Source organism: Gadus morhua, chromosome 10, assembly GCF_902167405.1.
Source record: "Gadus morhua chromosome 10, gadMor3.0, whole genome shotgun sequence".
Taxonomy (NCBI): Eukaryota; Metazoa; Chordata; class Actinopteri; order Gadiformes; family Gadidae; genus Gadus; species Gadus morhua.
Window position 1 is genome coordinate 18,997,101 of NC_044057.1, and position 24,841 is coordinate 19,021,941.

General features: G+C 44.6%; 4 protein-coding genes across 5 annotated transcripts; 3 read left to right on the forward strand and 1 right to left on the reverse strand.

Moving 5' to 3' along the window:
- Positions 1 to 124: 124 nt before the first annotated feature.
- On the forward strand, positions 125 to 9,611 carry sytl4 (synaptotagmin-like 4). Its single transcript, XM_030367760.1, has 18 exons — positions 125 to 314; positions 1,561 to 1,705; positions 1,897 to 2,077; positions 2,941 to 3,156; positions 3,461 to 3,570; positions 3,922 to 4,054; positions 4,160 to 4,297; positions 4,388 to 4,526; positions 4,824 to 4,914; positions 5,096 to 5,193; positions 5,316 to 5,393; positions 5,730 to 5,908; positions 6,805 to 6,907; positions 7,553 to 7,714; positions 8,010 to 8,118; positions 8,209 to 8,317; positions 8,451 to 8,659; positions 8,977 to 9,611. The coding sequence occupies exons 3-18, from the start codon at positions 1,959 to 1,961 to the stop codon at positions 9,147 to 9,149; spliced, it is 2,166 nt and encodes a 721-aa protein (XP_030223620.1). The 5' UTR covers positions 125 to 314; positions 1,561 to 1,705; positions 1,897 to 1,958; the 3' UTR covers positions 9,150 to 9,611.
- srpx2 (sushi-repeat containing protein X-linked 2) lies at positions 9,602 to 16,033 on the reverse strand. The gene is made up of 10 exons (XM_030367761.1): positions 15,818 to 16,033; positions 13,797 to 13,886; positions 13,329 to 13,520; positions 12,802 to 12,978; positions 12,152 to 12,275; positions 11,948 to 12,069; positions 11,237 to 11,416; positions 10,681 to 10,814; positions 10,457 to 10,578; positions 9,602 to 10,034 (listed from the first exon to the last, which is right to left on the reverse strand). The coding sequence occupies exons 1-10, from the start codon at positions 15,867 to 15,869 to the stop codon at positions 9,854 to 9,856; spliced, it is 1,374 nt and encodes a 457-aa protein (XP_030223621.1). The 5' UTR covers positions 15,870 to 16,033; the 3' UTR covers positions 9,602 to 9,853.
- A 484-nt stretch (positions 16,034 to 16,517) lies between these two features.
- On the forward strand, positions 16,518 to 20,297 carry tspan6 (tetraspanin 6). 2 transcript variants are annotated; one of them, XM_030367763.1, is made up of 8 exons: positions 16,518 to 16,830; positions 17,671 to 17,859; positions 17,986 to 18,060; positions 18,158 to 18,253; positions 18,494 to 18,646; positions 18,850 to 18,933; positions 19,311 to 19,392; positions 19,554 to 20,297. In XM_030367763.1, the coding sequence occupies exons 1-7, from the start codon at positions 16,744 to 16,746 to the stop codon at positions 19,377 to 19,379; spliced, it is 753 nt and encodes a 250-aa protein (XP_030223623.1). In that variant the 5' UTR covers positions 16,518 to 16,743; the 3' UTR covers positions 19,380 to 19,392; positions 19,554 to 20,297. The 2 variants fall into 2 exon arrangements, with proteins under 2 accessions (XP_030223623.1, XP_030223622.1); XM_030367762.1 differs by having other exon boundaries at positions 19,692 to 20,297.
- A 672-nt stretch (positions 20,298 to 20,969) lies between these two features.
- Positions 20,970 to 22,901, forward strand: mid1ip1l (MID1 interacting protein 1, like). The gene is made up of 2 exons (XM_030367764.1): positions 20,970 to 21,208; positions 21,615 to 22,901. Exon 2 carries the CDS (start codon positions 21,711 to 21,713, stop codon positions 22,206 to 22,208), a length of 498 nt encoding a protein of 165 aa, XP_030223624.1. The 5' UTR covers positions 20,970 to 21,208; positions 21,615 to 21,710; the 3' UTR covers positions 22,209 to 22,901.
- Positions 22,902 to 24,841: the final 1,940 nt, after the last annotated feature.

Below are 24,841 nucleotides of genomic sequence, written 5' to 3' on the forward strand. Positions count from 1 at the left end.
ATGTCCTGGAAAGGGAGGTTCCTCTGTCCTCAGTAATTCTTCCTTGACAGCTCAAAACACACCTCTGTGGATCGGGTTTCCCGGTTTCCCCCTCATCTTTCACGAGGAGCCTGTTTCTCAAGCCAATGAGATGCACCTGTCATGGAAACTAGTCTGCCTACTGGCTGCCTCGCCTGCAGCCAACTATGCACTAACTTTCCTATCTTCCGGCTTAACATAAAGTCAACATCGCAGGCGCACTAGGTTTTAAAGCGGTCCCGGAGAGTTAAGGGGTCTGCAGCCGAACTAGTAGGCTATATTGGATCGTTTTGGAGGTAACAGATTTGTCAAGTTCCTCACAACTCTTACTTGTATTACTTTTATTGTGTTTCTCTTCATAGTTGACTTGCATGTCGCACATGTCAGGAAAGCGAAATCCTTTCGCGGAGAGGAACTTACCTTTTAACAGGTGTGTCGTTTTACGGAAACAAAGTGTTTTTGTGATGATGTATGGCATACATAGGCTTTTTTCAATTTTCTCCTGATGCGTCTAGTGCGTTTTAGACTGACACCTATACGATGTGGGTTATCTAATTGCTTTGTGAAATAGACTATATGTATGCCTTAAAAGTCACAAGACGGTTCTTCACTGGGCTGCAGGGCGTGTATTTTCAATTTGACCATTTGGATTTTATTTTATTGCTGTATTGTTTTTGAGACACATTGTCATTCACGTAGACTTTGCATTATGTAAAGAATTCTGAAGCTGATGACACGTAGCTGTGCTGAAATTGGCCTACCTAGGACTACCTGCAATTTTTTTTAATAACCGGTTTCATTTCCGATAACCATCGAGTTACAATTTCCTTTTGTTAATCTCCTGCAACGCGTTACCTTGACTGTTCCTCTGCCATCCGCTTAGAGTAGCCTATTTGTTTGACTCGAGGATTAGAAGACGGTAGATATTGGTATTTTTTTACTGGATTTCTATATAATTACTGAATTAGCTACTGCTTTCTCAAAGGAGCGAATTGTAATTTCAGGAATGTATGACAGACGTGACATCGTCATTAACTGAGTCAGTGGGCTCCACCCGTCTGTTTGTGTCGTTAGAGGGTGGGAACCTTCCTGCGATGCAGAGGCGATCATGTTTTCGTGTGTCTACCATGGTTGGTTACCCTCTAACCCTTAAGGTCCCTGTGGGATTTCCTAGACAGATGATGGCCTGTCTCCTTAATTGAATGTAATGTTAAACTAATATTGACCAGTTTCCATCATGTTCAAGCCCAATGGGAAAATTTAGCTGCACATGACATATTGTGCCTTTTTTGTTTACACACATGTGATCTGGATTGTTTGGCTCTTTTTTAGTCTTTAACATTAGAGCAAGGTCCCATACCCTTTCTAGCCCTTACCCCTTTCCCTTACCCCTTCAAAACAAGGGGGAGGGGTAAGGGGAAGGGGTAAGGGGTAGAAATGTCATGTATTTAATCACAATCTGATGTGGTTTATTTTATGTTATGCAAGTCTGGCAATACTAATATTCACACATCTCTTTTTGTTTTAATGAACAATCTCCAGCAGTGCCGTCTGCGCTCCAGCGCATGGACTGCCCTGGTATTGACCAGCTAGTGTTCCATTGACCACGCAGTGCAACCGTTCCCCTTGCCCGTTGGTTTCCTCTGCGCTTTGAGGAGTAGCACAGTCCTGGTAGACCTGCCAAATAGTGAGTTGTTTACTATCCAAACGTCTTGAAACACCATTGAGGGACACCATTTTGTACTCTGATGTAGGCGTCGAGGATGTTTGTGCAAAGAGTCGCCCTACTGTGAGCACTATAAGCACAAAGAAATGACCTCCTGGGTTACAGAATGTGTTTTCTTTTTTTTTTCTAATCCACGATCAACATTTACTCAGTTTCAAGGAAGCGGTCCTGGACCCGGGCAGTTTTTCCACGAAGGACCCATGAAGTAGTCAGCATGCCCGAGGTGGAAGAAATGATTAACCTGGCCTACCTCACGGACGCGGAGCGGGAGCTGATCGTGGAGGTTCTGCACCGTGACGCCGAGCTGAGGAAGAACGAGGAGCAACGCATTCGGTGAGCGGGAACCAAAAATCACCTAGTCTGGGACCCACAATCATCTAGGGGAACCAGAAATAATCTAGTATGGGAACCAAAATGCTCTAGTATGGGAACCAAAAATCATCTGGTATGCAAACCAAAAATCATCTAGCATGGGAACCAAAAATCATCTAGGGGAACCAAAATCATCTAGTATGGGAACCAAAATCCTCTAGTATGGGAACCAAAATCATCTAGTAAAGGACACGAAATCATTGAGTAGAGGAACCAAAATCATGTACAATGGGACCCAAAATCCTCTAGCATGGGTACCAAAATATCAAGCATATGTCCTCAGATTATCTTTTATAGTAAACAAATCTTCTAGGATAGAACCAAAATCATTTAGTATAGGCCTACAGATTGTCTAGTGCAGGAACACAATTAATCTAGTATTTACATGATTTTAAATTATTGTTCATCTTTTTCACTAAGCAAAATCCTGCCTACCACCTGCAGTATGAAAAAGACTGATCTAGTGTAGTTCCTTGAATTGTATAATGTTCTGTCAAACCCTTCCGAAGCTTTTACGGAATTCTGCTCTACAGAAATCAAGACAATAAAAGCACTTCACTGAATCCCACTGCATTACGGACACTCACTAAAGGGAACAAAGTAGTATCCAGCATAGTTTATAATAAATGCTTTCCTTTATGTGTGGCGGTTGTTTCATGAAACCAACCTGATTAAACATCATATTGGTTCGACAAATATTATTACCCAACAGCAATTTGTTGCTGATAAGGGTTTGTGTTTTGACCTTGCTCTAACTTATCACGATGAACAAATAGATTTGACAGGGGTTGAACTGAAATTCGTGTTTCCGCTTTCCATCGCAGGAAGCTGAAGTCGGACCTGCAGGACACCAAGAGGAAGGGGGCCAAGCGCGGCAGTGGAAGGTACAGTCTGCGCAGCTGCGGTCGCTGCCAGCAGGCCTTTAGTAGACTGTCTCTCGGCTCCAGTCAGTGCAGGGCGTGTAAACACAATGTGTGCCCAAAATGCCGCTCACCGCGCGCCGACGGATCCTGCCTTTGCACTGTGTGTGCCAAAGAAGCGTAAGCAAGATTCCTTCCTTCACGTTCCACCGCACTAACCCTCGCTCAGCTTGCCAACCCTGCCAAATAACAACGCTGTGAACGTCGCCATCAGCAATTGATGGTCTGATTCTGTTTGATTTGGCTTCAGTGGCTCCTAACCATGAAATCCGCCTGACGAAATCTGGCGTTCTTGCAATTCTACGGAAATCATCTTGTAATCCTTCCATCTCTTGCTAAATTCTTTCATTTCAAATTCTTGCTGACTGCGTTGATGTGCTCCACTAGGCGGGTCGGCTGAGCTGATGCTTTTGTATTTCTTCAGGGACCTGAAGAAATGCACAGGCGACTGGTTCTATGACCACAGGGTGAACCGCTTCTCCACCAAGCAGGGGCATGAACTAGTGAGAAGCTCGCTGAAGAGGCCAGCAGCTCGTGAGTACTAGAACAGGAAGGCATGGAGAGCCCGGCTCTCAATGAGGAAATGGCAGTGCTCTGTCAAGGATGTTATCTTGTTTCCAGTTGAAACTGGAATGGAAAAACCCAAAAGAAATGTACTTCATGATACAATTGTGTCTTTAGTAACCAAATAGAATAAAATAAACTAGATATGCAGTGACCTAGGTTATTTCTGGTGAAACACTGGTTGGGATAAGTGCCATCACACATTTTTTGCCAATCAGAACAATTGTTTGTTGGTTAACCTCATCCCCTGCCCTAGTTATATGTATATACAGCCATTACCGTTGGTTGAACCAACATGTGTGTACCTCTTTCGTTTGTTAGTGAAGAAGCGCCAGACGGCTGGGGAGATTCTGTTGAGGAGCGCCTCAGAAGAAGCTCCACTGAAGGCCCTCCCCCTCATCCCTGTTCCGCACCCCCGGCAGAAGCCGCCGCCGCCGGCTGCCGACCGAGAAGAGTAAGACCCCGTCTGGCTTCCCGACCCCTACCGTACCCCATTTATTATCCCCTTCGATCCGAATCGTGACTCCATACACAACCCCGACTCTCTCCCCTGACACAGCCCTGTGTGTGCCCCTCGGATCAGCCCGCCGCACGCTAGTAAACCACAGAGCATTGATGCCGATAATGCCGACGGATCCAGTCTGTCGAGCAGGAAGACCCTGGCGCTGTCGGCTAGCACAACCCCAGAACCGTTGAGGTGAGGGACCTGCAACGCACCTCCCAACCACCACACCGGTCCGCGTGCTTAACGGGATGCTAACTTGATGTTTGTGGCGCTGTCCCACAGGAGAGGCAAGGTCCAGTCCAGTCCAGCCGGGTCCGATGTCTCCAGTGGGAATGTGTCGAGCAAAGCGGACAGCTTAAGCAGTCACGGCTCTTCTTCTGACGCAGCTGCACGAGAGTCTGCCTGTGGTTCCTTGGATAAGGTCTGTTTCCTGGAACAGATAGCCCTGGGGGGGCGAGGGGGGGAAATTGATGATCGTGAAACATTGTTGCATACTAGAGCACCCGTCGCTGAGACACTTTTATTCTATGCAGGTCCGATACAGATCCTATTGTTAACTAGTCTCTAGTTACTGGCAGCGTAGGTGGAACCCACTGTGCGATCCCAGACAATACCTCAAGGTTTAAGCAATTCATAAGATGCGAATAATTGTATAAATCTCTATGACTTATGCATTTTTTAACACTTAACCCCCCATCCCCGTACCCCCCCCGCCAAGGCCCCAGAGGAGCAGCATGTCGGCCGCAGCCCAGACACCTCAGAGGGCGAGGGCATGTTTAAGAAGAGCATACGGCGAAGAAACACTCCTGGTAAGAACGTTTTGTAAGTGGAGACTAATGCAAAGTACTCCGGTCCAACGCCGTGCGTGCGTGTGTGTGTGTGTGTGTGTGTGTGTGTGTGTGTGTGTGTGTGTGTGTGTGTGTGTGTGTGTGTGTGTGTGTGTGTGTGTGTGTGTGTGTGTGTGTGTGTGTGTGTGTGTGTGTGTTACAGTGCACGCCTCCGCCCTGGACCTCCGTGAGGAGGTGGAGGAGGGTGTCCGTCCAGCCATGGGCCACAGAAGTCGTTCTGTCCCGGGTCTCGACATTCAGGTGACCCGTTCCCCCCCCTTTCTCTGAAATGATCAGTTTCTTTCCTGTGACGCTTGTTTTGCGTTTCGAGGAAACTCGAAACCGGGTTTTAACAAACTCGGTGCTCGATGGTGATGCTACAGGATGAGGAGGACGAGGACATCGACAGCTTGGTCAACCTGCACAAAAAGGCAGTTTCCACCAGTCGGCGGAGCTCATCGGTGAGTTCCACAACAGTGCTACCTCATCACACGACCAAAGAACTTAAACGCTCTCACAATACCCCCTGATTTGGACTTGCTGACGATGCACACGTGACAAGCGTTTACCGTCAACCTTTCAGGTCATGCTCGGAAGCACCGTGATCATTTACAGCTGAAATGTATGATACAATAATCTAGCATTGCGTTAAACCTGTGCTAGAGTGTTGACACACAGTATGTGTGTCATACCCAATGCAGCTACACCCACGCAAGCATACCATCAACGTTGGCTTTAAACATGAGGCAGAACATTGATTCCGGTCTTGGTACAAGCGTTTACCGTTAACCTTTCAGGTGACGATGGGAAGCACCATGAGTATTTACAGCGACACGGGGGACTACGACTCGGTGGACGTGAGCGGGGAGATCGTGTACACCGTCAGCTACGACGAACATACGCAGAGCCTGATCGTCTTCATCAAGGAGTGCCACGACCTGGCCTATGGTGACGCAGCCCGGCGCCACTGCAACCCGTACGTAGGGAGGGAGGGGTGTGTGTGTGTGTGTGTGTGTGTGTGTGTGTGTGTGTGTGTGTGTGTGTGTGTGTGTGTGTGTGTGTGTGTGTGTGTGTGTGTGTGTGTGTGTGTGTGTGTGTGTGTGTGTGTGTGTGTGTGTGTGGGGGGGGGGGGGGGGGGTTAGGGTAACACAGCTGTGCGGGATGAGATAACCTCAATCCAAGGTCAAAGTAAATAACCTGAGGTTGACCCGATGGACATTTTGGTCATTGAGCAAGCGTTTGTACAAAGGTGTGTGTACAGATGCATGTCATTAAGGAGTAGGAAAGGGTTAGCCATCTGGCTTAAGGATGCCTATAGGTAGACTGCAGACATTGGGAATCGAACCCGGAACCTTTCGGCTGGGTGTCAAAGGCCCCAACCTCTGACCAGACTATCCTTTGCAACGTTGTCGTTTTCTCTGGATAGTAGGGAAACCTAAATTGCTAGCTTCCCTTATCTTATCTTTCCTCTTGACACAGGCCATAAAACACCAATGACGGTATACTAAATATAGATGGCATGCGCTACTGTCACGCACTCCTGTGCATTCAGACAGACTTTGGCCTGTTGATGTTTCACCTCTGCAGCTGAGCTGTACGTGCAGAACAAACACAGTAACTCGCTACGGATGTGAACATCAAATGTAAATCTTTGTTTACCTCAAACCACACTCTCTGCATGCAAGCATCACCACGATCTTAGATAAGATGGCTTCCAATGTTTGCAAAGCTTTGCAAAATAACCAATCAGATTTTTACTGGCACGCCATGTGTCTTGCCATTATATCTAGTCGACAAATGGATCTTGTGAAGTTTTACCAGCGGTATTTGCACAGGATGACAATGAATCAACTTTTTTTCCTTGTCCCTCAGGTATGTCAAGTGTTATCTCCTACCTGAAAAGTCTCGCCAGAGCAAAAGGAAAACCGCGATCAAGCGAAATACTACCAATCCAGTCTACAATGAGACGCTTAAGGTGTTTACTTTATAGCTTGATTAGCATAGGAGAGCTGACCGGGAGACCATTTCTATATCATGGACTATATTTGTCTCTGAAGAAAATGAGGTTTGACTTTGGATTTGTTAAAACATACTATTACAAAGGATGTTATTGACAAAATTTAAAATATTAATTGTATTGCCTACTTATCTTTCTGCTAAGTATTGTGCTAGTATGATACATTAATATAGCATTTAGTTAAACCTGTACTAGAGTGTTGACAGAGAGTCTATGTATCACACACGATACAGACTTGCTACACCCACACAAGCATACCATCACTGTTGACCTTAAGCTTTAGGCAGAATATTGACTCTGGTCTTATTTGTCACTAAACATGCAGCACAGGCCTAAATACTGTTTCAACATTTGAATGTAGTTATAATACTAGCTTCATTTGGATGAATGCAACACTTGATTCAGTTCAAATGTGGATTAGGAAAGAAGCAATTGGTCATCTTGAGTGGATTGGATCTTAAAAACAGTTTGAGTACATCAAACATTGAGTTCAAGGATCCTTTTTACAGCCGTAGGGATGTTCCACCCCGACGTCCTTATCCTCCCCCTCATTCCTCCACATCCCCTATATCTCTCATCCTCTGCTCCTTCCCTCTCCACCAGTACTCCATCGGTCGCCAGCAGCTGACGAACCAAACCCTGGCCATCGCCGTGTGGCACAACGGCCGCCTGAGCCGGAACGCCTTCCTGGGCGAAGTGATGATCACCCTTGACGTGCGCGACCTGGACTCTCCCCAGGAGGAACGCGTTGTCCTCATGGCCAAGGTATGTTACCACCATCCGAAAAAACGGATGGTGCATGTTTTGTTTTTGTTTTTTCCCAAAGGCCAAAATGTTCCGGCTGCGTTTGAACGCTTGTGTCTACAGCTTACGTTCAGGCATGGTTACGCGACTAAGGGTTTCTATTTGAGTTTCTTGTCTTCAAACTCTACTCTGCCCTATTTTGGGCGGTGTCTGTCCCCAAGCAGGCTGATCTTAAACCCTGTCAATATTGATGGAGATAAGTGATGTGTCATTTTGTGTGGGCGTGTGTGTGTCTTCCGTGGTTTATTTTATACAGACAGCTTCTCCCGAGCTAGCCTCTGCCTTTGCACAGTACAAGGGGGAGTTGGTCATCTGCTTGAAGTATGTTACACCAAAAAAGCCTGCAAAAGCCGAGCGACTCTCAGGTAAGACTACATTATGCGTGGCGGTATGACGTATTAAAGAACAATAACAAATTCTAAAGGTTTGTTTTTATGCTGAATTTCTCCACTTAGGCAAGAAAGCCCATGCAGTGGAAGGAGGGGAACTCCATGTCCTGATCAAAGAGGCCAAGAGTTTGGTGGCAATGAAAGGTGGAGCTACCTCCGACACCTTTGTGAAAGGGTGAGTGTCAAACTAAAAAGTAATAAAAGATTCATAGAGGAAGCAAGATAAATAAAAGTTGTAGGAATTAGATGAATGTCTCTTGTACTCGGTCACATTTCCCTCCTCTATTTTCAACACTCAATACTTTCAGGCACCTGTTGCCCGCCAACGTCAAGTCGACCAAGAGGAAGACGCCGGTGGTGAAGAAGAACCATAACCCTCACTACGACCACACGTTTGTGTACAAGGAGCTGAGCCTGGGGCAGCTGAGGGACATGTGTCTGGAGCTCACCGTCTGGGACAGGGAGTCCGTGGCCAGCAACGAATTCATGGGAGGTGTGCGTCTGAGCACCGGCATAGGTACGCCAGCACCAGGGAACAGCTCCACCGCCTTAAGCTTGTTCCCCTTTCGCATGGTTTATGGACCCTGTTTGTCTGGGAAACTCCTTCCGCAAATACACACACAGGGCTGAACTGTAGCTAAAACTTTGTTGAAATGCATAGGCCTAAACAGTGGCCATTTTCAGTTCTGACTTTTAAATTATACATTTTGTACAGGAATTTTGAATTATAGGTTATTCACTGCTGCTTGCATGATTATAAAAGGGACATATGGACACCATTTGATGTATACTAATTTTGTGTATACATTTTTTTGCCATCTTTTCCACTGCCAGGCAATCTAACAGTTGGGAAGGACGGCGTAGAAATGGACTCCCAGGGTGAGGAGGTGAGTGTGTGGGAGAAGATGATGCAGTTCCCGGACTCCTGGGCAGAGGGCACTCTTCGTTTGCGTTCCACCATGGGTAAAACCCCCAAAAAAGGACTCCAAACCTTGTTCTCACACTGAAATGAAAGGGACTGTTTTCAAACGGATCGTACCCCTTGAGACCAATTCCCTGTGATCATAAAGCTAACAACACCATCTAGAGTGCCTCCTGAACACTAAAACTATATGCATCACCTCATTCTCATTGAAGTACAAATATTTACATAGCTCTGTATGCTCCACCTATATTTTTTTTGCACAGCCCAGTGACATAACCAATAGGCGTTAGTATATTCAAATTATACGCATCATAATTATACCGCCTTTGGATGATTTTGTTTTTAATCTGGAATAACGTATTAATATCCATCCGTATTTATGACACAGTGATACTAGTTTGAGTATGTGCCTCCATGTAAAATAAATATATATTTTTAAAGGCTGTGTAAAGTCTTAATGTTATCCCTGAACCTAATATGTAAATGTTTTGAAGTATAGCACAATAAACTTGAAATACAATAAAACTACTAGTATAGATTCCAACTATGGGTGATATTTTATTTATTTTAAAATGTAATTTAAAGGTTTGTCTGCATTGCCTGGCACTTAAATAAATATTAAGAATCTGTGGTGATTTCACACTGGTAACATGGTTACGTTCTACCTTTTAAAACCACATTATATCGTGTAACTTAATTACATCTTCTTTCCTCCGTCTCTGGTCTCAGTCAGCTAGTTTTGATCAGTTTATCCTCATGACAACCAGGGGGACCGCCCTATCGGGGTTAGACGCAGAAGTCTCTGTGTATTTCCAGCCTGTCTCGTTCCTCCTCGTCCAGCAGGAAGTCATCGATATAGGCGAAGAGTTCGTCCGAGGACATGGGGGTGATGAACCTCTCGCGGTCCACTCCGTTTTTGTCCAGAATCAGCATGCTGAAGTAGGTCCGGGAGATCCTGAAGGCTTGTCTGCACGGGAACACAACACCAAAATAAGAGTCCCTTTCCTCCGCTTTTCATTAGAATTATAACTTGAATTGTTTTTGAAGAACGGTAGAACTGTTCAATTACACGCAGACACACACACACCACATCACATTCGGTATACACTTGGAGATCGGCCTGTGCCTTTAGGCATTCAGCTTTGACTTGTCTAGTCTCAAATAAGCCACAGCACATCAAGCTCTGTTATCTTCATCCATGATTATGCGTTATAAAAATAGCGTTTGAGCGTACAAACCACAATACACTAAAATGTTGGTTTCTGGATGAAACCAAGGCTTTTTACACTTGATTTGAAAATGTCCAGGCACTGAACAGGGATGTGGACTTGCTGTAGTATCATTCGATCGGCCATGTTACATGGAGCTTCAAGGCAGGGGCCTGGTTACCTGAGACCCTCGATGACTCCTGGATGAAGTGGTTTGGTTTTGATCCGGCCGCGCTCTTGAGGGGCCGAGCCCAGGAGCTCGATCACAGTCACATGACGCAGGTCCAAGCCACAACGCGATTTCTGAAAGTGGATTGCAAAGTGGGTCTGACAAAAACCGTAGGAATATTCAACCTTGATGAACTATGAGCGTATCCGATGAGACATGTGTGCACTACTCGTTACCTGTATCATGAGGTTCTGCAGCCTGTATTCCTGGTTCATTAAACTAGGTGTGGAGACGATTAGCAATCTCCTCTTCTCATAGAATTGATCCATGAGAGCAGAGACCGTCTTTACATTCGTCCTGAACTCCATTTCTATGGAATAGAATACACTAGTTAGCATATTCATTAAATATATAATAACACTTAAGGTGAGCATGTGTGTGTATGCACGTGTTACTCCTGTAGACATTAACGTCCATCAATTCATACCAGAACTTTGCAAGAGGAAAAACAATATGCAATAGTGTTACACAAATACTGTCCATACAATCCAACAAATGGTTTAATTTATATTGAGGTATAAAGTGATTTAACATAGAATATCAAACCAAACTATTTTATTAATCTCTTTATTTTATCTTCTCATCATATTTCATTGAGAATGCAGAACAATGTTCCCGGCACTCCGACACCACTGAAAGACGATAAAAAGTTAGCTGAATCAGTGCCCACACAACCCTACCCTGATGCAGACCGTGTGTCTCATCCAGGTCTTAGGGCAGTCCAACACTCACGTCTACACTCTGCAGGAGCGCCACTCCAGCTGTGGTTAAACTGGCACACGCGGCTCGACGTCCCCGTCCTCTCATGGCCTCCCTCACAGTGGTACTCACACACCGCCCCGTAGTTATTGGTGTCCGAGGAGCAGGACAGGTAACCATGCAGGGGCGGATTTAGCACCTCACATCTTCTGACTTAGAAGGAGCAGAACATGGGGGGGGGGGGGGGGGGGGGGGGGGGGGGGGGGGGTCGCAATAAAACGACCACATTATTTTTATGTGCACACATGACTTTAAATGTGCAAATATATGATTAGATGTAATTTCACCTGAAATCTGAGACCTTCTGTGACACTTATTTTTCTGTTATATTTGAACTTGTGTTATGTTTTGTTCATGCAAATTTAAGGAAATGGCGAAATAATTAGGATCATGGCGAAAAGAATTGTGTGTTATTTTATTTTTTTACCACATTTGTGTTGATTGAACAGAAATGTATGATTGTTATGGTCTCAACCCACTGAGCTCGAACTCAATTGCTCCGGATGCATGAGTTCGGTCTGGCTGTAGTTAATTAACCGGCCAAAGGGGCCAGTAATGAGAAGGGACTGATATTTCTCAATTTTAGTCTATTTTTTCCCCCTCACATATGTTGAGGAATCCAGCCAAATTCAAACTAAGAGAAATAAATACGATAAGTTTATGTAAAGTAAGTTATTTCCTTACCCACAACTCGAACGATAAACTTGCAGCCGGCCCTGTTCCTTGCTAGATCGTACACTTTATACCGGACAACGGTGCTCCCTTCTTTAAAAGCCGTGTTGGGCTCTTGGCCAACCAATATCACCCTGCAGAGAGAAACAATGGCACACATGGTACTTTCTATTCAAAGAGCAGACCGGAAGCTGAAAGAACAAAGTGTTGACATACTCAGGTGCTTTATCAGCCGTGTCCGTGGCAACGGGGGGGTCCCAGGCAACCTTGGCGGTGAGTGCCCCCGGGTCAGCGTACTTGGCTCTGGACATAGGACACCTGATCTTTGGGGGATCATCATCTGAAGGAAGAAAGAAACTAAACTGAGTAATTAACCCTGCAATACCGAGAGAGAGAGAGAGAGAGAGAGAGAGAGAGAGAGAGAGAGAGAGAGAGAGAGAGAGAGAGAGAGAGAGAGAGAGAGAGAGAGAGAGAGAGAGAGAGAGAGAGAGAGAGAGAGAGAGAGAGAGAGAGAGAGAGAGAGATGGCCCTTTTCCGTGGGCATGAGTTAATTACCAAGGATTTATTTTCGTTTGAAGAGGACTGTGCAGTCAAAGATAATCTGTGGTGTTGGATGCAGTCCAGAGATGGAGAGGAAGGAAGCATATGAATGGTTGGGGTGGAGATGAGTGTGTTTGCTGTGTGGGTAGAGACAGGATGTTGGGGGAGCTAGGCAACACATGGATCACTAACGACCATCTTATTGCAGAGAAAGTTTAATTTAAGTATGTATTCATTACGGGGAATCTGGACTTGCTCTAAGAAAAACACTTTAAGAATTCCCCAAGAAAATGTTGGGGTGTTATCTAAATAAACTGGAACTGTACCTGTACAGACGGGTTCATTGTTGCTCCATGAGCCGTCTGGCTGGCAGGTGCGAGAGTGTTGTCCAATGATACGGTAGCCGGCTTTGCAGGTGTAATCACACCTGGAGTCCACCACGAAACCCTGGGAGCAAGTGTACCTGCCGTGCGGGTTCAAGTGCAGCACACGGCAGCGTATCTCTACAGAAAACACACACAAGGGAGGGGGCATGTACTCTCGTGAGGGGCATTAATTACACACTTTGAACTATATGATGCTCCAAAAGGTTTAATCCTTGACACAAACATTAAAGACAGCTGTGATACCTGTGATGCCACCAAATATCACGTGGTATTCCTATAGGGGTCACCAGAACCTCAAGGAAGTCCGGTGCATTTTGATCTTGTAGCCATAAATCAGTTACAGTCTCAAAGGATTTAAAATACCCACTTTGAGTGTGTGTGGGTGATGGCTGGTTGAAGTGCAGTGGGTGCTTAATGGCCATATGATGGCACCGTAAAACAAAGAAGGACCGAGGACGAGGACCTACGTCTGCAGAAGGCCGTGCCGGACCAGCGGCGGTTGGCCAGGCAGTGGACTGAGGACTTGCCCACGAGCTTGTACCCGCGGTCACAGGTCATCTCGCAACGTGTGCCTAGCGTGCCGCTGTAGCTTCTTCCTCGAGGGGAGACGCAGCTCAACTCCCCATTGGCCAGGCTCAGAGGATGACACCAGGTTGGATCTGAGGCCACAAAACACATTGAGTATCTGAGTCGCTGGAGAAAAGGTGGAACAATGGGTGATGCGGTCGGCAGTCAAAATGATGAAAGATTTAAATTCATTTTCCACTGAAATTCAATTCTGATGCATTGGCATATCTTACCAATGGTTTGTGTGTGTGTGTGTGTGTGTGTGTGTGTGTGTGTGTGTGTGTGTGTGTGTGTGTGTGTGTGTGTGTGTGTGTGTGTGTGTGTGTGTGTGTGTGTGTGTGTGTGTGTGTGTGTGCTTACACCCATACCATTGTAGTCCAGTCTTGGGCCTTCATCAATTGGTTCCTCCTCTGACACCAGCTCATAGTTACTGTACATTTCCTCCGTTCCAGCTGAAACTATAATGGCACACCATCAAGTTTATGTTCAGTTTAGTTCCTCTCAACTCAAAAAGCTCAAAAGCGTTTCCCCACCAGCCCCATGCTGCTCTGTACTGATCGTTGGCGTGTGCTGTTTCTGGTGGAGTGGCTCAGTAATATTCCACTCCTGAGTCACCTGGACCTACGATCAGTAAAGCAGACAGTGATCGCACAAACACTCCCTGGGGGGCTTAAAAAATGAAGTGGGAAACTATGGATGTCTGTAGAGCGGCCAAAATGTCTTAGCTTTTTCAGTTATAGTACTGAAAAGACCTAAGAACATCAAAACTATAAAATCCATTAAAGTTTATGAAAGCAATCTTTTTTCGGCAGCTTCAACACTCTGCTTTGGCCTCCTCTGATTCATGCAGGGCTGATCTTTTGTGTCGTAAATGTGATCCTTTCCACCCATGTAATGTGAATGACTTTTCTGACCATAAGTTTGGGCAAAAACCAACAAATTTGCTCAGACTATAAAAAACATGTTGAAACTGCTGCCCTCCTGCTGTGTTGGCTGAACTATGCCCACGTAAGCACGGTCTCTCCGGATGTGAATACAACTTTCCATACAGTAAGACCCTTGCTCATCATTTGTGGCTAATGCTTATAGTCACTCTCTCTCTTACTGGGATCGTAAACTATGTTTAGAAGACAGGGGAATATTTCCCACCCCCCATCTTCACTAGTTTGTTTTTGGCATGACATTAATGTGATGCTTGCTTTGACTCAACCTCTTTCATTTGGCAAAAGGACAGCATCTAGGAGCCAGATGAGCTGCTTTAAATAGGAGTACATTATTGCATTTTTTTGGAGTTGCTCATATGGAACCTGGAACACATTTTAGCCCACGGTAGTTTGGCTGCTATTCCACTTTTCAGCAATTTCACTGGGTGAAATGTTCCATTCAGTGAAAGCTTCTTCTCATTTTTCACACAGACTTTAACAGAAAAGTTCCAGAAGAGAAGAGTGAACACGACTTGTTACCAATATACATGATGGTTTGAACATATTCTGAAAGCCATGTTTAATGAGGTTCTACTACGGACTTATAACACTGTAGTGCAACAAAATACATTAAAAACACTCATCTCTGATCTGATGTCGGGGTTCATCTATGACGAGAAGAACTAAGAACTAAAAGATATTTCTTAATATCTATTTTATATCTAGCTTTTAGTGTTCATTATCTGAATCGTTTGGATTCTAAGGAAATTCACTGTGTGTGTGTGTGTGTGTGTGTGTGTGTGTGTGTGTGTGTGTGTGTGTGTGTGTGTGTGTGTGTGTGTGTGTGTGTGTGTGTGTGTGTGTGTGTGTGTGTGTGTGTGTGTGTGTGTGTGTGTGTGTGTGTGTGTGTTTGTGGGGGCGGGGGGGTTGGGGGGGTGAAAGATTGCTTTGCGCAAGAGGCATTGGAGACACAGTAATAGGCTGGTAGTAGAGATTAAAGTGCCACTGTAATAACAAAAACATCTTCTGACACAGAAAATAAACCCGAATACACACACATGCAAATATAGAAGGCAGGAGGAGCTGTGGTAGAACCCTATCTGGTATTGTTTGTTTGAGCCTATAGTCAGAGTTGTGAAGATTCCTTGAGTGAGTAGATGGATGATCATCAAGGATCTGCAAAATCTGCAGGAACCCAGCCCATCTGTGTTTAATAAAATTGTTATTGTTTGTGGAAATGCAACTGTTTCTGATTCACAGAGAACTGTCTGGTATCTAGCCTGCAAGCCTTTTCTCATCAAACAAAAGTCATCTATTCAGTTGCAGTTAAGTAACACCTTAGAGTAAATATATCAAATGGTTAGTTACACCAAAAGAGAATACACAAAGCATTCTTTAAGAAAGTACATATTTCTTAAAAAAATCGAGGTCAGATTTTCTTAGCTGCTTTGTTCGGCACGACTCACCTGTGACGTAGAAAATCAATATTACAACGACGCCGTGCATTGTAACTGCCATAATGAAACTTGGTTGTCCAAAGTAAAAGTTAGGTGGATCTCCGTCGATAAGTCCCTAGCATGTCATACGGCCGTTCCCTTTAAATACAATCTAGTAGGGAATACCAAAGGACCCAGCAGCGTGTTCCGAGTTTCCCCCAACTATCCTACTCATCTTACAAAATATAGAAACTGCCACTAGGTGGCACTTTATTACTTCTTGGTCAATAACTCCCAGACGGCGCCCTTATAAACCAGTTCCCATACTCAAATTGAGGAATCACAGCTGGAGCTAGTGTAGCGTGTTTGTTTTCTGAAATCCTAAGCGTGTAAACCTATATCTTAAAAGCCACCTTAAAAATGTATTGATCGTCTTGGACGCACGCCGACACACAAACAGACACACACACACGCACGCACAAACACATGCACGCGCGAGCGCGCACCCACACACACTCTCTCTTTCACACACACACACACACACACACACACACACACACACACACACACACGCATGCACTCTCACACACACACACACACACACACACACACACACACACACACACACACACACGCACACGCACACGCACGCACACACACACGCATGCACTCACACACGCATGCACACAGATGCATGTATAAACACAATCTACGCTACAAACAAACGGGGACCTCACATCCATAATGAATCGTTGTTGTTGATTTGTTTTGATTCGAAACACACTAATCGGCGCTCCAGCACCATCCTCAGGACTCTCCCCACTCCCTCAGGAAAGTGAAATGTGGGTTAGTGACGACACTTCCCCCACTCCTAGGATCTGTCCTGCAAGTTTTTTTCCTCAATAGGACGGAGCAAAGTTTTCTCTTCTCTTCCACGTATCAGAAAAAAAGCCAACATGTCGCCACCGTCGAGACGGCTTCAGACAAAGCCCGTGATTACCTGCCTCAAGACCTTCCTTATTTCCTACAGCCTTATATTCTGGGTAAGTTTGTGTGGATATATATATCCGCAGGTCATGTACGCTAAGGTAACAATGGGCTAAAGCGGCAATGCCCACGTAGCATGGGTCCTTCTACAACCCGAATATAACAGGAGATCATGATCTTGCCCCCATACGAAGGGGTCGATTAGAAATGCTTTTGTCATGAGAGATTGAAATCGGGACTTCTTTGTTGTTGAGAAGCGCTTGTTTGAAGTTCATAACCGCAACAACACACGGATCAAACAACACTGTAAGAATTATAGAATGGGAATACCATAACTGGATGTAGCCTACATTTAAGAAGCAGGAGTTTAAACGCATGGACATTGTCTCTATGGTAATAACCCGCTGTTGTCCTTTTGGGGACATTAATCATAACGTCACTGGCCTAAGTGGGTGCAAAGTTCAGGTTTATTTGACAATTTATCGGTTGGGTGAGCTGATGACTATCGCAGCCTAATGCAGAGACTGCGAGGCTGATGTGTACAGTCTCTAACCTGCGGTTATACGACCTAAAGTGTTTTAAGTGCAGGATGGACGTGTAAATCTCAGTATAGCGTCTAAATATCTTAAGTTTAGATACAGCGAAGCCTACGTTGCCTCATGGCAGATGTTACTGACAACCTCTTTGTCTTAAAACTACAAAATAAATGGTCAGACAAATATATCGTGTGTGTGTGTGTGTGTGTGTGTGTGTGTGTGTGTGTGTGTGTGTGTGTGTGTGTGTGTGTGTGTGTGTGTGTGTGTGTGTGTGTGTGTGTGTGTGTGTGTGTACCTTTTCTTTAAAAGCCATTTTGTATCTACTGAGAATTTTTGCTGACTATCTGCTACTGCTTCCAGGCCACAGGCGTGATCTTGCTGGCCGTCGGCGTGTGGGGGAAAGTCAGCCTAGAAAACTACTTGGCGCTGGCGGCTGACCAGAGCACCAACGCGCCATATGTCCTCATCGGGACCGGAGCCTGCATTATTGTCTTTGGGTTGTTCGGTTGCTTTGCGACCTGCCGAGGAAGCCCATGGATGCTCAAACTGGTAAGCGTTGTTGCATGGTTCTTGCAATATTATTTATATATTATTATATTGATATTTATATCCGTCAAGCGTCCTTTGAACGTGTTGCAGTGAGCTAATCTTTTGGTGGTGTTTGTGTTTTGTCAGTACGCCATGTTCCTGACCTTGGTGTTCTTGGCTGAGCTTGTGGCTGGAATCTCAGGATTCATCTTTAGGCACGAGGTGAGAAATGGGACTCCAACCCACTTTGAGCACTACCAATTAACATGGCCACATTTCTTTTCAGTTCACATGAATGTCCTAAAACGTCCTTCCCCAGCTCAAACACATACTGGACAAGGCCTTTACCACCGCTGTGAAACAGTACAACACCACCGACAGCCACCACAACGCCCTGGACACCATTCAGAGCACTGTAAGTAGTAAACACTGGCACTGCTCTCAGCTGGTACTAAAACCAGGTAAACCTAGGAACCTATTCCTGTTTGAGGTCTCTTTTGCCTTTAAACACTCAGGTTTTCGTACAGGTAACACGTTTCAATAAAGCCTAAGTCTATTGCACCCGTAGTACTGTTTTAATTTGGTCCTGCTTTTGGTCCACATCATTGCGGCCTAACTTGTTTTCTGTCACTCGCTCACTCCTTTACCTGTGTAGTTGGGTTGCTGTGGCATCAATGCATACACGGACTGGAATGGGACGGCCTATTTCAAAGAGAACGGCATCCCAACCAGCTGCTGTAAGATCAAGTACTGCAGCCCGGAGAGCCTCAAAGATCTCGAACAGGCCGCGACAGAGGTGTACGAGCAGGTACGGATTGAGTGTGGTTCCACTCCTCGGAAAGTTTGGTTCTCAGTTGGTGTTGGTGAGCTAAATCGTGGATTGATAAGGAAATGGGTTTTGCGTGTTTGAAGCTGTCGTTGAGGGTGGACTGAGGGTGTCGATGTGCTTGGGTCTTGGCTGTGATGTCTTGAATTGTGTTTTATGTATTGCATTGTCTTGTTTTTATTCAGGGCTGTTTCTCTGTGGTGTCCACTAAAATGGAAGCTAATCTGGGAATCATCGCTGGCGTCTCCTTTGGAATCGCATTCTTCCAGGTACAAAAGCTGATTCAAAGAATGACCTACTGCTGCCTTTGTCAGGTCAACTTTATGTATGTAGCCCTAAATCACATTTATAGTCTTCAAAAGCACCCCCAGGCCTCACTTTACACCCCCCCCCCCCCCCCCCCCCCCCCCCCTAAATTTAAGGATAGACTCTCTAATTATAAGAGAACAGACAATGAGAAGGAACACATCCCTCTTTCCAGAGAGGGTTAGGAGTGCAATGAGCGCCATAAAGGGCCAGGCGTAATGGCAACAGGACAAGCAATTTTATTAAAATGAAGTTGAGCCGTGAGTCCATGTCCACTGCTGCATTCTGAGGGCTCCATGTGTTGGTCTACATGCTGAGTGTATGGTCTTTATTCTCACAGCTCATTGGAATGTTCCTGGCCTGCTGTTTGTCCCGATACATAACCAACAACCAATACGAGATGGTCTAGGAACGAAACACAGGTAAATTGCTAGGGCATATGATTCATAGGCATGTTCATTAATGCTGAATGCAATTTTGGTGAACGGTGAGGCCTCATGTAAAATGTGTAATGAGGTTTTGACAAAGCTGTTCTCAAGTCTTCAACCCCATATCTAAAATACCTCCCTTGTATTAATTGCAGACTTCAGTGGCACACTTGAGTGATGATTCAACAAGGCCTTATTTGTTTTCTATTCAATTATTCAAGTGTTCCATGAAACACCAAAGGCCAACTAACTACATCCATCTCCCTCTCTGTCCCGCTGTCTCTGTCTTACAGATGTGCACCAGCAGAGGAAAAGACTTCAATGTTTTTCTCATAATTTTATTATTGCGTGTCCACGTATATTGTTTTAGGGACAAAAATAACACTTGCTGCTTCTTTTATTTGACGTACCCGATGCCAACCAAGCAGAAGAGAACTGCTATGAATTGACAAGGGATATTTGCTGCTTTTCTGAAAGGCAAAATGAAAAAGGGAGCCAATTCATTTAGTAGTAAATATAATGTTTGATTTAAGTTACCATTTCAGTCAGTCGTACCCTGCCAATTGGTAAACATTTCCAATACTGTCAACGATTGTGTTGATGTGCTGCCTACAATGTTTTGTGATTTTGCTATATTTAGTCTGTGGTTATGCTATTAAAAAAGCTGATATGCATTGAAGCAAAACCATGTGAATTTTATTGTGAATTCTGAGTATGTTGCTTATATAAAGGGTAAATATGAGGTTAGAGACATTTAATCTCATGCTGTATTTCTCCATAACTAATCTTTATGACGGTTGTCGTTATTGTTATTAATTTGTCATAAATAATTGCCTGTTAAGCCCTTTGAGGCTATTTGTGATTAAGGGCTATGGAAATAAAGTTTGGTCGATTTGAAACACATGTTTTTTTCAAATACAAGTACATAGGATATTAGTCCGACAGTTAAATAACATGTTGGCTACAGGACAAAAATATATTATTGGATTTGATTGGTTGTGAGGAACTTAAAGGTAAAGTGGTGTCAGGTGTGCAGAGAAGTGGCTAAAATAGGAGGCAATATCATAGTTTAATTGAATGCTGATTATCTGTTAGCAGTAGAATACCTGTAAAGTTTACCTGTTACAAGTAACTGTATAACAAGACCATGCATACAACAAATATGTGCTGGGCGATCCATGTTGCATTTTGAGAGGTTTATTTAATATATTATTATTCACGGGGAAACTAGGATATTCCTTTCCTACCTCTATTTTCTAAACCATGCAGAAAGCGCAACACCCTCTCAGGCATGATTTCATTCTGAACACCAGGTGGCAGTACTGTACTGCACAAACTATTGCGTGCACAACCTGTGTGTCGTCTTTAGAGGGTAATGTTTTTTTCTTATTCTTTATGGTAAAATAATTGTACGGTGCACAAAAAAAACTCCACACGGTCTGAACCTGTCCTTTTAAAGGAAGTGTATTATACGATGAATATTATTGCGGAAACGCAAATGGTAATGCCTTTGATGGAGGTGCTTAAGTGTTCTGCGATTGGTTCGCTTGGTATCAGGCGCCCCAAGAGCCCGCCTTTAAACCGGTCCCGTCCAATAGGCTCGGTTACATTGAGCAGAGATGGGGGCTATTTGTTCTAACCCGGCGTCGTCTCTATAAAAGCCCTTTTCCGCTGTAAACTAGTCGGGGGAATTTTCACCTTTCTTCCCGGCAGGTGATGTGCAGAGGAGCTCGAGAAGTCCTCGAGTTGTATATGAACAAAGCACCATCGCCATCAAGAAATCATCTCCTCGGTCTACCTCCTAATTCGGGTCAGTTTATAAATACAGCGTAATCACAACTGCTCATCTTTTTGTGTTGCACTCGTGCTAGACCTACTATTTCAACTAACGCTATTAACTCCTAGTTGCGATTTTTGTGTGGTTGGAATACTTCTTCGTTCGTCTGATCGTAAATGTCTAACCTTTCTAGTTTTTCAAACCTTTATAACTGCTTCCAGTTAATCCGTTACCGCGACATACCGCGTCTAGATGTGTCCTGTGCGACGCGCCCTGCAGCCTCGCTGCACTCGGTCTTGTGTCGGGTTACCTAATGATGGTTTCACTATACATAGTTCTACGATCTTGACTATCTGTTCTTGTCTACATACCCACACTATGGTAGCGTCGGTGCAACCTCAGGCCTACGACTCATGTTAATGTTTTTCTCTTTTCTCAGAAATTGGATCATAGCCCCACGGGTAATTTGGCGTTTCTTCTTTGACTCCACCTGCCTCTTATTCTATCACCAAGCGAACTCAAAACACCCTTCAAGATGATGCAAATAATCAACGACCCGGCGAGCAACAAGCACTCCCTCATCAATATGATGAACCGTTTCATCGCGGCCGCCAACAACATGGATGAAACTATCATGGTGCCGAGCTTGTTGCGGGATATGCCGCTGGAGGAACGAGCCGAAGCTGCCGAGATTGAACCCAACAACAATCAGCACCAGCCCTGCCTCATCAAGCAACGGGATATGTACGAGCACTACCTCCTCCTCAAGTCGATAAAGAACGACATGGAATGGGGGCTGCTGAAGCGGGAGCTGAGTAGCGGAGCCAGTTTTCTCGAGATGGCCGTCAAACAGGAAGAGCAGAAACCGGTGACCGGGGATCTGCCCAACGAGGACACCAACTCGGACTTGGAGGAACAGTTCCACTTCCACCTCCGCGGACTGTTTGGTGTCCTGTCGAAGCTCACCGTGCAAGCAGACCACCTCACGAACCGCTACAAAAGGGAAATCGGGGGTGGGAATTTCATGAGATAGGGTTTGCATAAGTTAAACCAGACTGCACACTTCGTTAAGACAGGCTTGTTTTCAAAGAGAACGTGGCCGCCACCTCTACTAAAATAACTGCAATGGACAGCAATCTGACCAGGGCCTTTTCTTTCCCATTCCTTTCAAAGTATGCGCCATGCCACCCTTTCCCCAACGTCAGCCAGCTCCACTAAACTTATTTTAAACACCTGCTGTACTGTACCCTGAGCCTTTAGGATCTTTTTAAACTGGATTATTTGCATCGTCTTGAGGATATAGACACTTAGTGGTTATGCAGAATCTCCCCCTAGTCGTTCATTTCAAGTTTGGCAGGGAATTAGGTCAACGGGGCACTGGGTGGGACTGACCTCACCTTAGGAGCATTTTAATTCTGGCTATTCTGACACAAAAAAAGTGAGTAAAATTCTGGGCTTTAGGTCCTTGTCAAAAGACGTTATATATTTCAACATTTCCAACCCAGTAATTGTAACATGTGCCTTGAATTTTATATGCTATCCATGCCCTCTCCATTCGATTCCTATCTGGTCCCTCTTTTCAGAAATTGGTTTAACAGTTGTAACCGGTGTTGTTATGGTAACCACTTATTTGTTTTGTCCTTTTGAATATTTCATTTTTTTATAAATATATATATTGCAGTCCAAATGAATAAAGAATTGGAAATAAACATCCTTTATTTGTGTACTTTGTTACAGAATGTGTCCTCTTTTATGTTCTGACCCCCCCAGGAGTAGGCGACTAGCATGGCGTGACTCCCTCAGGCAGGCCTGAACATGAACCCACATTCAACTGTTGCCTCAGTCCTTATGAGTAGTCTTCCACCGATTCTGTAATGTCTCTGGGATCCCTGAGGTGTGCCCTAACTGGAAGGGCTTTTGCCAAGGATGGGACAGGGCAATGTTGATATCTAAAGGTGTGCCTGGGAAGACACTGGTATTGACATTTCAAAGGGAACTTGACTCAGAATATGCTTCAAGTTGGAATACTTGAGCTGGAGTTCGTGGTGAAGTTTTTATTATACGATGTTAACCATGGCCTCTGCAAAAAACGAATTGCATGGCTTTTAAATTCTATGGCCCCATATTTCATATTAATTTCTTCTGGAAATGAACTGCATTGAGTGCCAGGTAGCGCAGTGGAATCAGGTTAGATATTATTTTTAAGGTCAGACCGGTCTATAAAAGAGTCACTTAAATGCTGTTAAAACAATTATAAATTAACCTAGATGACACTTTCATATGCAGAGTTGTCTTGTACAACATTGCGCTATGGGATACCATACCGCTTAAATGCGTTATCTTTAGCTAATATGAGGTCATTATCTCAGACTGACGAATTGATCCATCCCTCTCGATACCCCGCCCCTTAGCAACAGTTCCACCAACGGTAGCCAATCCGGTTCTTTCTCTTGCACACTCTGACTTCCCTTCTCTCATATCCACAGCAATGTTGTAAACAAGCATTTAAAAAAACGACCACTGAACAGCAGTCACCATTGGAAAAACCATGCTCCTTTGACAAAACACTGAACATGCTGGGACTGAGGACAAAATAATTGAATATACAAATAATTGCACAAGCTTTATCATGTTGGCTTGCAGGGCCTCGTTTCTTTCTGTTCACAGATGCTCGCAGAAATGCTGCCAAATCAAAATGGCAGAAATTACAGGCTATTCTGGCAAATGGGGTTAAGCACACTGTGCATAACAACTTTGAAAACAGAATTAAAATAAGGCTAAATAAATAAACGTACCATCTTAAACCATGGGATTAATATGATTTTATGAGGAATATAATATTTTACAATTGTATCATTTATTTGTACGATTCCATATTTGATTTATTCATGAGGTATTGATTTTGCATGCAGGATTCCCATTGTAATTAACCACAGGGAAGTGTAGACAGACATGGTTACTCTACAGCACAAGCAAGTCCCCCCAGGTCACATTCACCTCTTGGGAAAGGTGATAGCAAATGATAGTCACTCTGCCCTCGAGATTACAGCTAACCATGTGCCAATTAAAACATCAACTATTTTTGCAGTTGTTCAGCAATCGGGCCTGCAAGAGTGAAGCAACAGTGTCCTCTTGCTTCATTCAATTATAATAGACAAATTGTTATTTTGTGCGTGCGAGAAAAACACCTTCACGAGTCATGACTATGGAAATCTATTGCAAATACAATGATCACAGTCAGTCCAACACCCCATAACAGAAAAATACATCCCACTTATGCACAAAAATCAGTGGTATATTTCCCAAGAAGATTTGGTGAGTCTTTTTTTTCCCGAAGAAGGTTTTGCAACAATTCATAAGGGAAGGAAATGTTGCGTGAGTAGGAGGTGTTAGTGTTTAGAGCGTGGGACCTCGGTGGCTCACAGGGCCTTTGGTGGAGTGCATGGGAGGCATTTGGCGTTGAAAGGTCCTTCTTCGTTCCCTCTGTAGCTGGCACAGCCAAAGGTCCAGGCCTTGGCCATGCCGAGGTGGCGTGATCATACAAACAGATGATTGGGCAGAAGATGGCATTGGCAGCCGTATTTAGCAACAGCTGTATCATTGGCAACGGGCTGTATCAGAATTAACATGGCATGGCATGTTTATATGGGAGGGTAGCCGCAAATA